Source organism: Sturnus vulgaris, chromosome 34 (assembly GCF_052056855.1).
Source record: "Sturnus vulgaris isolate bStuVul1 chromosome 34, bStuVul1.hap1, whole genome shotgun sequence".
NCBI lineage: Eukaryota > Metazoa > Chordata > Aves > Passeriformes > Sturnidae > Sturnus > Sturnus vulgaris.
In genome coordinates this window covers 704,414-719,539 of record NC_142276.1, presented here as the reverse complement: position 1 = coordinate 719,539, position 15,126 = coordinate 704,414, and the positions used below count along the sequence as shown (strand labels likewise).

The 15,126-nt window shown below is 61.6% G+C and overlaps 3 protein-coding genes and 2 long non-coding RNA genes across 11 annotated transcripts; 2 read left to right on the top strand and 3 right to left on the bottom strand.

Moving 5' to 3' along the window:
- Positions 1 to 172: 172 nt before the first annotated feature.
- On the top strand, positions 173 to 6,489 carry PFKFB1 (6-phosphofructo-2-kinase/fructose-2,6-biphosphatase 1). The gene is made up of 14 exons (XM_088155043.1): positions 173 to 1,316; positions 1,727 to 1,852; positions 1,956 to 2,052; positions 2,164 to 2,230; positions 2,324 to 2,398; positions 3,162 to 3,218; positions 3,349 to 3,470; positions 3,551 to 3,758; positions 4,704 to 4,850; positions 4,928 to 5,032; positions 5,116 to 5,245; positions 5,348 to 5,410; positions 6,177 to 6,241; positions 6,371 to 6,489. Exons 1-14 carry the CDS (start codon positions 1,289 to 1,291, stop codon positions 6,428 to 6,430), a joined length of 1,350 nt encoding a protein of 449 aa, XP_088011169.1. The 5' UTR covers positions 173 to 1,288; the 3' UTR covers positions 6,431 to 6,489.
- LOC148220611 (uncharacterized) lies at positions 3,593 to 4,707 on the bottom strand. The gene is made up of 2 exons (XR_015798714.1): positions 4,074 to 4,707; positions 3,593 to 3,925 (listed from the first exon to the last, which is right to left on the bottom strand). It is a non-coding gene; the product is annotated as an uncharacterized LOC148220611 (long non-coding RNA).
- A 22-nt stretch (positions 6,490 to 6,511) lies between the features above and the next one.
- On the bottom strand, positions 6,512 to 8,515 carry LOC106864401 (non-structural maintenance of chromosomes element 3 homolog). Of its 7 annotated transcripts, none has more exons than XM_088155044.1 (11): positions 8,467 to 8,515; positions 8,274 to 8,329; positions 8,079 to 8,150; positions 7,914 to 7,977; positions 7,739 to 7,836; positions 7,568 to 7,662; positions 7,392 to 7,471; positions 7,270 to 7,312; positions 7,117 to 7,179; positions 6,733 to 6,847; positions 6,512 to 6,629 (listed from the first exon to the last, which is right to left on the bottom strand). In XM_088155044.1, the coding sequence occupies exons 2-11, from the start codon at positions 8,313 to 8,315 to the stop codon at positions 6,567 to 6,569; spliced, it is 735 nt and encodes a 244-aa protein (XP_088011170.1). In that variant the 5' UTR covers positions 8,316 to 8,329; positions 8,467 to 8,515; the 3' UTR covers positions 6,512 to 6,566. The 7 variants fall into 7 exon arrangements, with proteins under 7 accessions (XP_088011170.1, XP_088011174.1, XP_088011173.1 ...); XM_088155048.1 differs by having other exon boundaries at positions 7,739 to 7,818; XM_088155047.1 differs by having other exon boundaries at positions 8,091 to 8,150.
- Positions 8,516 to 8,703: 188 nt separating this feature from the next.
- Positions 8,704 to 11,696, top strand: LOC148220610 (uncharacterized). Its single transcript, XR_015798713.1, has 3 exons — positions 8,704 to 9,044; positions 9,513 to 10,033; positions 11,428 to 11,696. It is a non-coding gene; the product is annotated as an uncharacterized LOC148220610 (long non-coding RNA).
- GNL3L (G protein nucleolar 3 like) lies at positions 9,475 to 14,997 on the bottom strand. Its single transcript, XM_088155041.1, has 15 exons — positions 14,882 to 14,997; positions 14,747 to 14,784; positions 14,520 to 14,621; positions 14,140 to 14,220; positions 13,897 to 13,977; positions 13,699 to 13,825; positions 13,486 to 13,589; positions 13,262 to 13,406; positions 12,901 to 12,988; positions 11,963 to 12,140; positions 11,173 to 11,315; positions 10,110 to 10,240; positions 9,917 to 10,014; positions 9,660 to 9,831; positions 9,475 to 9,570 (listed from the first exon to the last, which is right to left on the bottom strand). Exons 1-15 carry the CDS (start codon positions 14,892 to 14,894, stop codon positions 9,518 to 9,520), a joined length of 1,554 nt encoding a protein of 517 aa, XP_088011167.1. The 5' UTR covers positions 14,895 to 14,997; the 3' UTR covers positions 9,475 to 9,517.
- Positions 14,998 to 15,126: the final 129 nt, after the last annotated feature.

Genomic DNA, 15,126 nt, shown 5'->3' with positions numbered 1-15,126 from the left:
AGGACCTGGGAACACCGTGGGAGGGACCAGGGGGACACCGGGGAATGACCGGGGGTTGGGCCAAAGGAGGGTTCGGGGGTGGGACCGGGGGAGAACCTGGGGGGACACCGCGGGCTGGACCGAGGGAGGGACGGGGAACACGAGTGGGGAATCCCGGGGGGAGGGGAACGGGACAAGGGGGTTCCCCAGGGAGCTCCCCCCGACCCGGGGGGTGAGGGGTCGTCTGGAGGGGTCCCATGGGGGGGGTCCCGATCCCCCTTTTCCTCCTCATCCCCGGCACTGAAGATCCCAAGAGGCGGAAATTGAGACCCCCAAAGGGACAGGATTGAGACATTCAAGGGGAAGGGGGATTCAAGGGGAAAGGGGCCAGGACCCCAAAAAAAGGGGATGGGGTCCCCTGAGGAGACCAGATCCGATCCCCCAGGGAGGGATTTCCATGGGGAGAATTCCAGCCAAGGGGTCCGGATTGGGACCCCCCCCGAGGACAAGGTCACCAGGGGAGGGGGGGGTCGCTACTCCAGCATTGAGACCTCCCCGAGGAACGGGAGCGGGACCCCAAAAAAAGGGGATGGGGACCCCTGAGGAGACAAGATCCGATCCCCGGGGGGTGGGATTGGGGTTCCCCGGGGGGATAATTCCAGCCGAGGGGTCCGGATTGGGACCCCCCCGAGGACAAGGTCACCGGGGGAGGGGGGGGGTCGCTACTCCAGCATTGAGACCCCCCCGAGGAACGGGAGCGGGACCCCAAAAAAAGAGGATGGGGACCCCTGAGGAGACAAGATCCGATCCCCGGGGGGTGGGATTGGGGTTCCCCGGGGGGAGAATTCCAGCCAAGGGGTCCGGATTGGGACCCTCGGAGGACAAGGTCACCGGGGAAGGGGGGGTCGCTACTCCAGGACTGGGACCCCCCGGGGAACGGGACCAGGACCCCAAAAAAAGAGGATGGGGACCCCTGAGAGGACACCCCAGAGGGTGGGATTGGGGTTCCCGGGGGGATAATTCCAGCCAAGGGGTCCGGATTGGGACCCTCTAAGGACAAGGTCACTCAGGGAGGGAGGGGTCAGTACTCCAGGACTGAGACCCCCCCCGAGAAACGGGACCAGGACCCCCAGGGGGACAGGGCTGAGCCCCCAAGGTGACGGGGTCAGGTCCCCACTGGGGGGCCCCGCTGGCCCCCCCCTTGTCCCCTCGTCCCTCCCAACCCGGCCAGCAGCCAGGGTATAAAATTACCTCCGACCTTCCCGGGGGGCACCGCCAGCACCCGCCGGGCCCCCCCCCACCCCAAAAAATGGAGGAGAAATCACCCAAAATCCCAGGTACAAAGGGACTGCGGTGAATTCTGAGGGGCTGGGACAGCGACAGTGACCGCGGGGACACCGAGCGGGGGCGGGGGCAGAGGCAGGGACATGGCGGCGACATCGGAGAGGTTGACAAGGACCCCCACCCCAATCCCCTCGGGAAAAAAAAAAAAAAAAAAATAAAAGTGGGTGCCCCTTTGCACCCCTCGAGTGACACGGGGATGTAAAAGGGGGGGGTGGAACCCCCCCAAAACACCCGCAGGGGTGCACGGAGGGGGGGATTCCCCCCCTTACAGCAGGGTTTCCTACCCCAATTTGGGGTGCAGGAGGGTTTTGGGGGTACAAAGACAATTTGGGAGGTCTGGAAGGGGGGGGGGGGTAGAAATGCTGTAAACCCCCCCCGTCCCCTCCTTTCCCCCCCCCCGCAGCCTCCGTGCCCCAGTTCACCAACTGCCCCACCATGGTGATACTGGTGGGGTTACCTGCCCGAGGCAAGACCTACATCTCCCGAAAACTCACCCGCTACCTCAACTGGATCGGCACCCCGACACGGGGTGAGTGATTTTTGGGGTGCGGAAAGGGGGGGGTCCCAAAGTTTTGGGGTTTTTTTGGGAGGGGGATCCCACTGAACCCCACCTCCCACGGGTCCCTCTGCAGTGTTCAATGTCGGTGAGTACCGGAGGGAAGCCGTGCCCAGCTACAAAAACTACGAGTTCTTCCGTCACGATAACCCCGAGGGGGTGGAGATCCGCAGGTTAGATCGGGGTGAGGGGTTTTTTGGGGAGGGGGGGATGTTTTTTTGGGGTAAATTTTGGGAATTCAGAGCTGACAGAGATGCTGCACCCCCCAAATCCCAAATCCTCAGGCACTGCGCTCTGGCTGCCCTGAAGGATGTCCGCACTTACCTGAGCTCTGAGGAGGGGCAGGTGGCGGTAAGACCCCCGACCCCTCCCCAAAATTAACCCCCCCACGATCCTCCCCAAATATTTTGGGGGGGGGGGGATTAAATTTCTCCCCTTTCCAAGGTGTTTGATGCCACCAACACGACGCGAGAACGCCGGGATGTGATCCTGCAGTTCGCCAAGGAAAACGGCTACAAGGTAGAATTTTGGGGGGGGGGGGGGGGGGGGTCAGGAGGTATTTTGGGGGTTTTGATAAATTTGAGGGGGTGGAAGCGCTGCTTGGGGGGGGGTCTCCAGCACGTTTTGGGGGGTAGAAGTGATTTTGGGGTGCCCCACAAGATGGGAGGGGGCTGATTTGGGGATGAGGGGGGTGATGATGTTTTGGGGGTGTCCTCGGTGAAGGGGAGGGGAGTGACACTGATTTACATTTTGGGGGGCTGGTGACACTGATTTGGGGGTGACACTGATTTTGGGACAATACGGGGGGGGTGGCATTGACTGAGGGGGCTACAGCACGTGGGGGGACGCTTGCAGTGATTTGGGGGGGGGGGTGACACAGTTTTGGGGTGCTCACAGCATGGTGGGGGCAGCGACAGTGACTTCGGGGGGTGTTTGCACTTTTTTGGGGGTGTCCCCGATTTTGGGGGGGGCGGTGGGCAGTGACACTGGAGATGTCACAGCATGGAGGGGGTGGCACCGATTTTGGGGTGTCACAGCATTGGGGTGGCATCAATTTTGGGGTGTCACAGCATGGGGGGGGTGACACTGTTTTGGGGGTGTCACAGCATTGGGGTGGTACCAATTTTGGGGGTGTCACAGTTGCACTGATTGCGGGGTGTCACAGATGGGGTGGTGACACTGTTTTGGGGGTGTCACAGATGGGGTGGTGACAATTTTTGGGGTGTCACAACATTGGGGAGCCACTGGTGCCCCCCCCTTTTTCCCTTCCATCCCCTCCCAGGTTTTGTTCGTCGAGTCCATCTGTGACGACCCCGCCATCATCGAGGAGAACATCAAGGTGAGACCCTGGGCGAGGGGGTGACAACAGGCACCTGGAGGTGACAACAGCCACCTGGAGGTGACAACAGGGGCCGGGGGAAGCTGCCTGCACCCCAAAAAAACCGTGCTCCCCCTCCCCAATTCCCCAGCAAGTGAAGCTGAGCAGCCCCGACTACAAAGGCCGTGCACAGGACGAGGCGGTGGCCGATTTCCTGAAGCGCATCGAGTGCTACAAAGCCACCTACGAGCCCCTGGACGACGAGCTGGACAGGTGACCCCCACCCCACATCCCCCCCCTACACCTTTGCCAGCCCTGCCCCTGCCCAGGTTACCCCTCCCAAATTCCCCCAGCGGGCTCTCCTACATCAAGATTTTCGACGTGGGCTTGCGGTACCTGGCGAACCGGGTGCAGGGCCACGTGCAGAGCCGCACCGTTTATTACCTGATGAACATCCACGTCACTCCCCGCGCCATCTACCTGAGCCGCCACGGCGAGAGCCAGCTCAACCTGCGGGGACGCATCGGGGGAGACTCGGGGCTGTCGCCTCGCGGCCAACAGGTGAGGGCAGAGTCAGCTCAACGTGCGGGGACACACCTGGGGGACTCGGGAATGTCCCATCATGGGTACCAGGTGGAGCTCAGAGCCAGCTCAACCTGTGGGGACACACCTGGGGGACTCGGGAATGTCCCCTCAGGGGTACCAGGTGGGGGCAGAGTCAGCTCAACCTGCAGAGGCACACCTGGGGGATTCAGGGATGTCCCCTCGTGGCCAACAGGTGGGGCTGGGGGGGGAGTCAGAGGCAGCTCAGCCTGTGGGGACACACCTGGGGGACCCAAGGATGTCCCCCCATAGGGAGCTCCTAACCAGCTCAACCTGCAGGGACACACCTGGGGGCTCAGGGATGTCCCCTCATGGGTACCAGGTGGAGCTCAGAGCCAGCTCAACCTGCAGGGACACACCTGGGGGAGTTAGGGATGTCCCCTCGTGGCCAACAGGTGGGGCTGGGGGGGGGTCAGAGGCAGCTCAGCCTGTGGGGACACACCTGGGAGGCTCAGGGATGTCCCCCCATAGGGAGCTCATAACCAGCTCAACCTGCAGGGACACACCTGGGGGAGTTAGGGATGTCCCCTCGTGGCCAACAGGTGGGGCTGGGGGGGGGTCAGAGGCAGCTCAGCCTGTGGGGACACACCTGGGAGGCTCAGGGATGTCCCCCCATAGGGAGCTCATAACCAGCTCAACCTGCAGGGACACACCTGAGGGCTCAGGGATGTCCCCTCAGGGGTACCAGGTGGAGCTCAGAGCCAGCTCAACCTGTGGGGACACACCTGGGGGACCCAAGGATGTCCCCCCATAGGGAGCTCATAACCAGCTCAACCTGCGGGGACACACCTGGGGGACTCGGGAATGTCCCCTCGTGGCTGGGGGGGGTCACCCCATCCCCTTGCTGCGATACCCAGAGGGCCAGGGCAATCCACCAACCCAGTAGCCAAACTCTTCCCCCAGTACGCCCAGGCGCTGGCCCAGTTCATCCGCAGCCAGGACATCCGGGAGCTCAAGGTGTGGACCAGCCACATGAAACGCACCATCGAGACCGCCGAGGCGCTGGGCGTGCCCTACGAGCAGTGGAAAGCCCTCAACGAGATCGATGCCGTGAGCCACGCCCTCTTTTTGGGGACGGGAGGGGACACACCTCCACCTCCCGTGTCCCCAACAGCGCTGTCGCACAGGGGGTCTGTGAGGAGATGACCTACGAGGAGATCCAGGAGCATTACCCCAAGGAGCTGGCGCTGAGGGATCAGGACAAGTATCGCTACCGTTACCCCAAGGGCGAGGTAAACCCCCCCCCCCCCCCCAAAAAATCCCCAAAATCCTCCCTGGGAGGAGTGGGGCAGGGGTCCTAAGCCCCCCTCCCCAGTCCTACGAGGACCTGGTGCAGAGGCTGGAGCCGGTCATCATGGAGCTGGAGAGGCAGGAGAATGTCCTGGTCATCTGCCACCAGGCTGTGATGCGCTGCCTGCTGGCTTATTTCTTGGACAAGAGTGCAGGTGAGGCCTTGGGGACACTCAGGGGACACTCAGGGGACATTTGGGGACACCCCAGACCTGCTGTGCCCACATCATTCTTTTAACTTTCCCCCCTCACCTCAGATGAGCTGCCCTACCTCAAGTGTCCCCTGCACACGGTGCTGAAGCTGACCCCTGTGGCCTACGGTGAGACCCCCCCCAAAAAAAAGGGATTGTCCCCCTAGAGTTTCTCCCCAAAAATGTGGAAAATATCCTCCCCAAAAAGGGGACTGTTGCCCCTGTGTCCCACCCCAAAATGGGGATAATACCCCCCCAAAAGGGGACTGTCCACCCCAGAAATTTGGATAAATTCCCCCCAAAAACGGGACTGTTCCCTCAGAATCCCTCCCAGAAATTTGGACGTATTCCCCCCCAAAAAGGGGATTTTCCCCCACCGAGTCTCTCCTCAAAATGGGGATAATATCCCCCCAAAGGGGACTGTCCACCCCAGAAATTTGGATAAATAACCCCCAAAAAGGAGACTGTCCTCTCAGAATCCCTCCCAGAAATTTGGACAAATTCCCCCCAAAATGGGGATTTCCCCCCTCCGAGTCTCTCCTCAAAAAGGGGACAATATCCCCCCAAAAAGGGAACTGTCCCCCCTGTGTCCCAACCCAAAATGGGGACAATATCCCCCCAAAATGGAGACTGTCCCCCCTGTGTCCCAACCCAAATTGGGGACAATATCCCCCCAAAATGGGAACTGTCCCCCCTGTGTCCCAACCCAAACTGGGGACAGTCCCTCCCCAGCAAAGGTGACTGTTCCACTGGAGTCCCAGCTGAAAATGAGCACAATTCCCCCCAAGAAAGACCACACCCCCAGTGTCCCTCCCCCCAAAAACGGGGACAGACCCCCCCCCCCCCAAAGTCCCCCCCCCAGCTGCAGCCGGGTCCCTCCTTCCCCTGGAACCAGGGTGTGAGGTCGAGTCCATCTTCCTCAACATCGAGGCAGTCAACACCCACCGAGCACGACCCCAGGTGAGCCCCCCCAAATCCCCCCCCAAAAAGAGGGTGCAGATCTCATTAACCCCCCCATAAACCCAGGAGGGGGGGGGGGTGATAGATTTTTGGGGAAAAGCCCCGAAATTCCACATTTTCACCCCACAGAACGTCGACATCAACCGCACAGCAGCTGATGCTCTGAACACTGTCCCCGAGCACTTCTGAGGGGTCCCTTGGGGACAAAGGGAGCCCCCCACCCCAAAAATTAAACCTTGTACAACCAAGCAGTGAGCCTGGAGATTGGGGGGGGGGGGGGGGCTGCACACCAGCGGGGTGTCTTTATTTTGGGGAGGGGGGGAGGTCAGGGGGTGGCCTTGGTCTCGCTGTACTGGCTCGCCCAGAACGTGGGGTCCTTGCCTTGTATCTGAGTGGGAGAAAAAACAGGGGGAGGGGGCATCAAATCGAGCCCTGGAGCACCCCCCCCCCAAAAAAAAGTCAAGAGATGCCCCTCCCCAACACGGCCTTACCTTGGCCACGAAGTTGAGCACGTCCTTCTTGGACGTTTCCTTTTCTGCCCGTGGCCCCCACTGGTATTTGAACTCGGGGGGGTCCGTCAGGGGGATGGGGGTGGTCTCCAGGTACCTGCAGAAGGTTGGGTGGTGAGCCCTTTCCCTCCGGCAGGTTTTGGGGTGCTCAAATGGCGTGTCCAGCGCCCCCCAGCCCCGTGAGGGACCCCCTGGAGCCGCGGGGTGTTGGGGGGCTGCGGGTTTTGCTCTGCGGTGTGGTATAAACAGCTCGGCCAAGGCTGGCGCCGAGGCTGCTCTGGGCACACCGGGGAAGGATGAGGGGAACCCCCCCCGCCCACTGCACCCCAAAAATCTCCCCCAACACCCCAGAACCCTCCAACTCACTTCTGCCGCACAAACTCCTCTGTCACCAGCTTGCGAACGTCCCCGAACACGCTGTGCTGCTTCCTGAGGGTGGGGCGGGTTCGGTGAGGGGTGGCACTGCCCAGCCCCGTCCCCCCAATTCCGTGTGTGCCCCCCTTCCCCCCAAAATCCTACCCTGGGTACACACGGAGCAGGTGCAGGAATTCCCACAAAGCGCCTGGAAAAGGGGGTGTCAGTGAGCGGGGTGCAAAGTGGGGTACAGGATGGGTGGGGGGGGGGTTTGGGGGAGAACTCACTGTCTTTGACTGAGTTGCCCTTCATGAAGATGAAGCTGAGGATGACCAAGAGGAGCCCCATCTTCTCCTTCTCCTTGTCCCTGCGGCACACACGGGTGTGTCACCCCTGTGGGCGAGGACACGCTGAGGGGGTTCCCCCCCCATCCCCAAAATTACCCCCAGCAGCAGCCCCTCACCTGCACAGGTACTGGCCCTCGGCGTGGGGCAGGTTATTGATGAGGATGTAGATGTGGCGTTTAGTGTCGATCTCCACCAGCTGCAGCCCAAACACCTGTGGGAGGACAAGGGTTAATCCACGGCGTGTCTCCCCCCCACCTCAAAACCCTCCCCTCCCGTGTTCCCCTCACCTCCTGCAGGGTCCTGCCCGCTTTGTTGACGATTTCCGAGTAGGCATCCTTGTATTCCCGGATTATATTCTTCAGCATATCTAAAGAAAACAGGGAGCCTGAAGCTCTGAGCTCTCCATGGCCAGCAAGGCTTTAGGGATCTAAAAAACGTGCAAAGAGGCTCCCCTAAACGTACCTGCCCTCTTGATAGGAATCTTCTTTTGGTCCTTCACAAGCAGGAACTGAACCAGCTCACTCACCTGTGGGGGAATGAGCAGGGAAGGCCAAGAGCAGGCTGATGACAGAAAAATGCAGACACAGAACTCCAGGAGCGGGTACAGAGGGTTTCACAGCAATCCACCTTCTGGTTCACCTGGTCCTGAGAGCGACGCTCCACCTGGGTCGGGATTGTATCATCCTCCCCATCGGTCATCTGAGTGGAAAGGAGAAACGGGGGAAGTTGATGCTAGACAAGAGACCAAAACTGAGGAGGGGAGAATAGGAGAAGGCGGGAAGGGGAGAACAGATGAGGGGAGAACGGGGGGCAGCCTCTCACCTGAGAGGAGCCGAGCCCTCTGCTGCGCTTCCGCTGAGACATTTCTCACACCAGTTCTGAGAGGAAAAAAAAGCACCGGGCGGGCTAAACCCACGACGAGAACACCCCTAAGGCCGTCCTCCACATCCCACCCTCAGTAGGGCCGCAGAGATCCCCGCCAAGGCCCGGCCAACGACCCCGCACAGACACGAACCGTCACCAACCGCGTTCCGCCCGCGACTGCGCAGGCCCCGCCCACACCCGCCGACCCCACCCATACCAGCCGCGCTTCCCATTGGTTCAGACCTCCATTAGCCCCGCCCACAGCTCAATCATCGCATCGCGATTGGCTGAGAGCCCGAGTTCGCCCCGCCCCCCGGCGCCCGCCGGGCGAGTCTCGCGCTCCACCCTCCCCCCCCCGCCCCTTCCTCCCCTCAGGGAGGCGAAAAAAGCGGGAAAAGAGCGGCACGCGCGCCCCTCCCCCCTTCCCCTCACGGCGGCAAAATGGCGCCAAGCGCTGCGATTCAGCCTTGGAAAAAACCCCAAAACAAACCAAAATGACCAGCAATGACCCATTTCGCCCCTCCCTTAATCTTACTTGAAGCACCTGTGTTGTCACCACCACTAACGCGCTGCCAGGGCCCTTCCCACAGGTGGAAGAAGAGGTGGCAAAATGGCGGCGGAGGCTGAGGGGAGTTTGGTGCCCGTGGCCGGCACTGGGATAATGGAGGCACCCCAAAATTTCAGGGCAACCTTCATCCCCTGCCTGTACAGCTGAGGGTGCTCTGAGGGGTAAGGTGATGGTTTGGGGAGGCACCCTGTGCCTTTTGGGGGTGTACAAGGGGGTTTTGGGGAGCTGTGGCACCTCAGGGAGTGTGTGGTGTGTCCAAGGTGGTTTTTGGGGTGCTCTGGGGGCTCATTTAGTGTCAAAGTGGGGCATTGGGTGCTATAGGGATTGGGGAGGGTGTGGAGGTGGAGTGTCCTCAATAATAATGCTGAGCACTCCCCTTGAACTAAATACCCTCAAATGTGGGGTTCTTACATCCCCACTCACCCCACAGCTGTAGGAAAGGTTTGAGACCCCCCCAAAAACCCCCACAGGGACATGGGGGTCCCCCAAAAGCCTCCACGTTTCAACCTCCTACTTGAGAGATTCCCCCAAACCACACCTAGAACACCCCTGTTCCCTTAGTTCTTTCATTTCTAAAAACCAATTTAACCATTTCTCACTTAAATATAATATTTTTATTTAATTTGTAGGTGCCTCAGAACTGCATGGCTGCCTCCAACGTCTCTGACAGCTTCGTGGCGATTTTCTCTGTGGGATGGGAACGATCAGGAATTTAATGGGAGGTGTTCAGGGAGGTTTTGGGGAGGTGTTGAGGAAAAGGGGGTGTCTTTACTCACGTGCTCTTTTTTGCAGCTTTTTCCTCCTTTTTCCAGCTGCCTGCAACCCTTGGCCTTGGAATAGAGGTGGGAGCGCAGCAACCTCCTCCAGATTGGGGGCTCTGGGCACTGAATCCCCCCCAGTGCCCCCCGATTTCACCCGGGGCTTGAGCTCCACTGTCATCGTGCCGAGCTGGAGGGGTCAAATATTCACCCAGTGCCCCCCTAAAAAAAAAAAAAAAACCCACCCCACCCCACCTCAGCAAATCCTTTCCCACCTCTGGGTCACCGCTGTCGTCCTCCATGGCTTCTCCTTCCTCTTCCTCCTCAGGATTGCCCGGGGACAGCCCGAGCCCTGTCACCGTCACTGGGACAGCTGTGTGGGAGTGGGCCAGGTGAGTTTTGGGTGGGGGGTCCCCAAGGGGTGAAAGGAGCAGGGGGGGGAGGGGGGGGGGGTCAGGTATTGCTCACCTGCCAGGGCCTCGGCATCGCCCCGTTCCAGAGCCTCCAGGTCCAGTGCTGGCCCCAGTGCTGGCAGGATTTGGGCCTCGAGCTGCACCCCTTGGGATTTGGGGGGGTGGGTGTAGTATGAGATCTTCCCGCTGTGGGGAAAATTGGGGGTCAGGGTGTGGGGAGACCCCTCTTGTCCCCCAAAATGGTGGTGGGGGTGTGGGGAGGCCCATCCTGTCCCCAAAAAATGGAGTTCAGGGTGTGGGGAAACTCCTCTTGTCCCCAAAAATGGAGCTCAGGGTATGGGGAGACCCCTCCTACCCCCCAAAAATGGTGGTGAGGGTGTGGGGAGACCCATCCTGTCCCCAAAAAATGGAGCTCAGGGTGTGGGGGGACCCCACAGCCCTTCCCAAATGGGGTCACAGGGTGGAAAGACCCCTCCAGTACCCAAAAAAGGGATCACAGGCTATGAAAAAACAGCTCCAAAGTTTGGAAAGGGGGAGTCAGGGTGTGGGGGAGACCCCACAGCCCCCCAGAAAGGGGTCACAGGATCAGAAAAGACCCCTTTGGTCCCCAACAAAGGGCTCAGAAGATGTGAAAAGACCCCTGCTCTACCCAAAAAAGGGGTCAGGGCATAGGGAGACCCTGTAGAACCCCCCAAAAATGGGGTTAGATGGTGTGGAAAGACCCCTGATGTACCCAAAAATGGGATCAGGGTGTATGGGCACCCTCCTCAGCCCCCCAAAATGGGGTTAGATGGTGTGGAAAGAACCCTCCTGTACCCAAAAACGGGATCAGGGTGTATGGAGACCCTGTAGACCCCCAAAAATGGGATCAGGGTGTATGGGGACCCTCCCAAGCCCCCCAAAATGAAATTAGATGGTGTGGAAAGACCCCTCCTGTCCCCAAAAATGGGATCAGGGTATGTGGGCACCCTCCTCAGCCCCCCAAAAAAGGGGGTGAAGACCCCACCACCCACCCAAAAAAGGGGGTCAGGGTGAGGAAACCCCTCCCTACCACCCCAGAAAGGGGGGGGGTCAGGGTGTAGGGACACCCCCCAAAAACTCCCCGCTGCCTCCCCCACCTGGTCCAGTCTCGCAGCAGGGCCGTGGCGGCCGCGTTGGCGTCCGGCAGCCCCCCAGGCCGGAGCCGGCCCTGCCTCCGGGCCAGGTGGGCCAGGAACTGCAGGGGGTCAGAGCAAGGGGGGACCCCGTAGAGATCGCTGAGCTGTTGGGGGAGGGAGGGATTGTCACTTTGTCACCTTCTCTGTGACCAAAAAACGTGTGGGCACGCGCATTTAGAGAGTTTTAGGGAATTACAGCTTGGAAATCCTTTCCAGGCCTGGATTTCTCCCGACTCTCAGCTCCATTCCCAGGCTGACTGCAGCTTCAGTTAGGGAGGAAATTTCCCAGGGTGATAAACAGAATAAATAAAATTTAACTCCTGGTGTCTTTCCCGTGGGACACATCCTGAGGATACATCCCAAGGATGTTTTTCCCGATTTTCCAATGAGCTCCCGTCCTGTCCTAGCTGCACTAACACACTTTAAACACGGGTTTTCCGTACAATAAAATTGTCATTTTTTTTTCCTTTTTTTTGCCCCCAAAAGATCCGTGTGTGTTGCTTTCCTTTCTCTCTCTTTGCAGCGCAGTGACCACAAAAATTCCCAAATTGGGGGAGGGTCCCCCCGAAATGATCTCCCCTCCTCACTGTCACAGGCACCAGGTGTGCACTCCCAATGTTGAGCCCCCCACCCCCCAAAAAAAAAAAAAAAAAATCCCAATTTTGGGGGTCACCGAGTCCACCGAAGTGCTGAGCACCCCCTAAATTTATCACCCACCCTCCCCGTTGGTCCCCCAGGTAGCCCCACGCACCTGCTGGGGGGGGCAGCGGCGCAGGATGGCACAGGCGGGGGTCAGGGGGTCCCGCAGGCGCTGTGGGGCCAGGGCCCCCCTCAGGGGGGCGGCGGCAGGGGGGTCCCCCGAGTCCAGCACCACGCCAGGACAGTCCAGGAGCCGGATGTGCCGGTCCAGCTGCACGGCCTGAAGGCACCTGGGGGTGGTGGGGTGTGACTGTCACACCCAGCCGCACACCTGGGCAGGGTGTGAGCCACTCCCAGCCGCACACCTGGGCAAGGTGTGAGCCACAGCCATCCGCACACCTGGGCAGGGTGTGAGCCACTCCCAGCCGCACACCTGGGCAAGGTGTGAGCCACGCCCACCCACACATCTGGGCAAGGTGTGAGCCACAGCCACCCACACATCTGGGCAAGGTGTGAGCCACGCCCACCCACACACCTGGGCAAGGTGTGAGCCACGCCCACCCACACACCTGGGCAAGGTGTGAGCCACGCCCACCCACACATCTGGGCAAGGTGTGAGCCACAGCCACCCACACATCTGGGCAAGGTGTGAGCCACAGCCACCCACACACCTGGGCAAGGTGTGCGCCACACCCACACACCTGGGTAGGATCTGTGTGCCACACCCATCCACACGCCTGGGCAAAGTCTGTGCCACACCCATCCACACACCTGGGCAAGGTGTGAGCCACTCCCAGCCGCACACCTGGGCAGGGTGTGAGCCACTCCCAGCCACACACCTGGGCAAGGTCTATGTGCCACACCCAGCCACACACCTGGGCACGGTGTGTGCCACACCCAGCCACACACCTGGGTAGGATCTGTGTGCCACAGCCATCCACACACCTGCGCAAGGTGTGCGCCACACCCACACACCTGGGCAAGGTGAACCCAGGCTCCTCCCACAGCCCCTCCCCCAGGCCAGGTGACCCCTCCCTGTGCGGGGCTCACCTGGTGACGCCGGGCATGGCCCCCACCCCGCAGGCTCGGCTGCGCTTGAGGCTGTTGATGAGGCTGCTCTTGCCCACGTTGGGGTACCCTGGGGACAGGACCCCAAAACACAGACCCCACTTAGCCCCCCACTCACCCCCAGCCCCCCATGTCCCCCCAAACCTCCCCTCGCACCCCAGCCCTCCCTTTCACAGCCCCCCAAACCCCCCCCTCCAGCCCCCCAGCCTCACTCACCCATCAACCCCCCCCTATTTCCAAGCCCCCCACTCCACCCCAGCCCCCCAAACTAACCCCATACCCCCTCAGCCTCACTCACCCTCCACCCCAGCCCAGCCCCCTCCCCATTTCGCAGCCCCCTCACCCACGACCCCCACGGTGATGGAGGTCTTGGCCCCCCCGCAGCGCCCGTAGTTGCTCAGGATGTGCAGGAGGCTCTCGGCCCCCACGCAGGCCCCCCCTGCCAGCACCTCCTCGGGGGCTGTGGCCGCTGGCACCCGGCTCTGCTTCTGTGGGGGGCACGGGGGAGGGTCAGGGGGACCCTCTCACCTGAGCCCCCCGCCTCCCCGAGGCCCCCCCAGCACCCACCAGATTTCGGCTCTGCTGCTGCGTGCACGCCTTGAAGGCCACGGTGGGGAACTCGGCCCGGAGGTGCTTCAGCCACGCGGCCACCACGTCCCGTGGCACCAGGTCTGGGGTGGGGGGGGGGACAGACAGGGGTGGCCCCAAGGCTGTGGGGACAGGGGACCCTCCCCTAAATCCATGCTGGGACCCCCCTCCCCAGATCCAAGCCCCTCTCACCGATCTTGTTGAGGACGAGCACAAGGCGCTGGTGGGGCCGCAGGGCCCCCTCCAGCCGGGGGCTGCGGCAGCCCTGGGGGTCGCGGGCGTCCAGCACCTCCAGGACCACGTCAGACGCCGTCAGCACCTGCCAGAATCGGGGTTCAGGTGTGCGAAAAGACCCCCCAAAAATCCCCCCAATCCCCCCCCAGCACTGACCTTGCGCAGCTCCCGCCCGAACTGTCGCAGTGACGCCTCGTCCTGGGGGGGCTGGGGGGGCTCCTCCTCCTCTTCCTTCTCCTGGGGGTACCTGTGTTACAGGGACCCCCCCCCATCCATGGGGGGACACCCCCGATTTCTGGGGGGAATCCCCTCCTGTCCTCTGGGGAGCCCTTTGTCCTAGAGGAGCCCCCTACTCTTTAGGGAGACCCCCCCCCCCCCCCCAGGTGTTCCCAGCCTCACCTGGCTCTGGAAGTTTTGCTGTCGCCGCAGAGCATCCGCCAGGTGCACGCCCAGGTGTGAGCTCTGCTGCACCTCCAGCGCCTGTGGGACGTGGAGGGCTCAGAACCCCAAACCCCCGCTGTGGTCAGAGTGGGAGGGATGAACCCAAACGGCCCCCCCCGAGTTTATCCTTGAGGGGGGGACCCCAAACAGCCCCCCGGGAGGAACACTCCAAAATCCTCCTGCACTCAGATTTGGCTGAGACACCCCAAAACCCCTCGGGGAAACCCCAGAATCCCTCCCGGGGTTGCATCTGGAGGACACCCCAGAATTTCCACTCCGGGGTTACCTGGGACACCCCCAAAAATGCCCTCCCCCCCCTCCGCACCGTGGTTCTTTACCCGTTTTTGCCGAGTTTTGCTCTGTTGCTGCACGAAGGCGGCGAAGCGGCCGAGCTGCGGCACCCCCGGGTCCTTTTTGATCCCGACTCGCGCTCGCCGGGCCTGGGGACAACGCGGGGGTGTCACCCATGGGGGCGTCACCCACAGGGGGCAAAGGGCTGCACCCCAAAACCCGCCCGGCTCCCCTTCTCGGTTCATTCCCTCCCCCGGGCCGGGCTGGGGCTCACCTGGACGCGCTTCTTCCGGGACGCCTCCACCTGTCGTCCTGTAGGGAGGGGCCTGGTGAGTTCGGGGACCGGGGAGGGGGGAAGGGGGGGTCCCCAGAACCCCTCGCTCCCCTCCCGGTGCCTCCCTGAACTCACGGGACCGAGTCATGGCTGCGGTTCCCACGCTGCCGGCAATCCCTGGCGCCGCGTAGTGACGTCACTTCCGGCGCGACGGGAAACTGCGCGACCGCGCAGTCCCTCCCTCGCCGCACCCAACATGGCGACCAAAGCAGCACTCAAGATGGCGCCCGAGGAGCCAATACCACACCCAAGATGGCGGCCTCAATCTGGCGACATCGCGATGCCACGACCAAGATGGCGTCACCCCCGTGTGGCCAGCG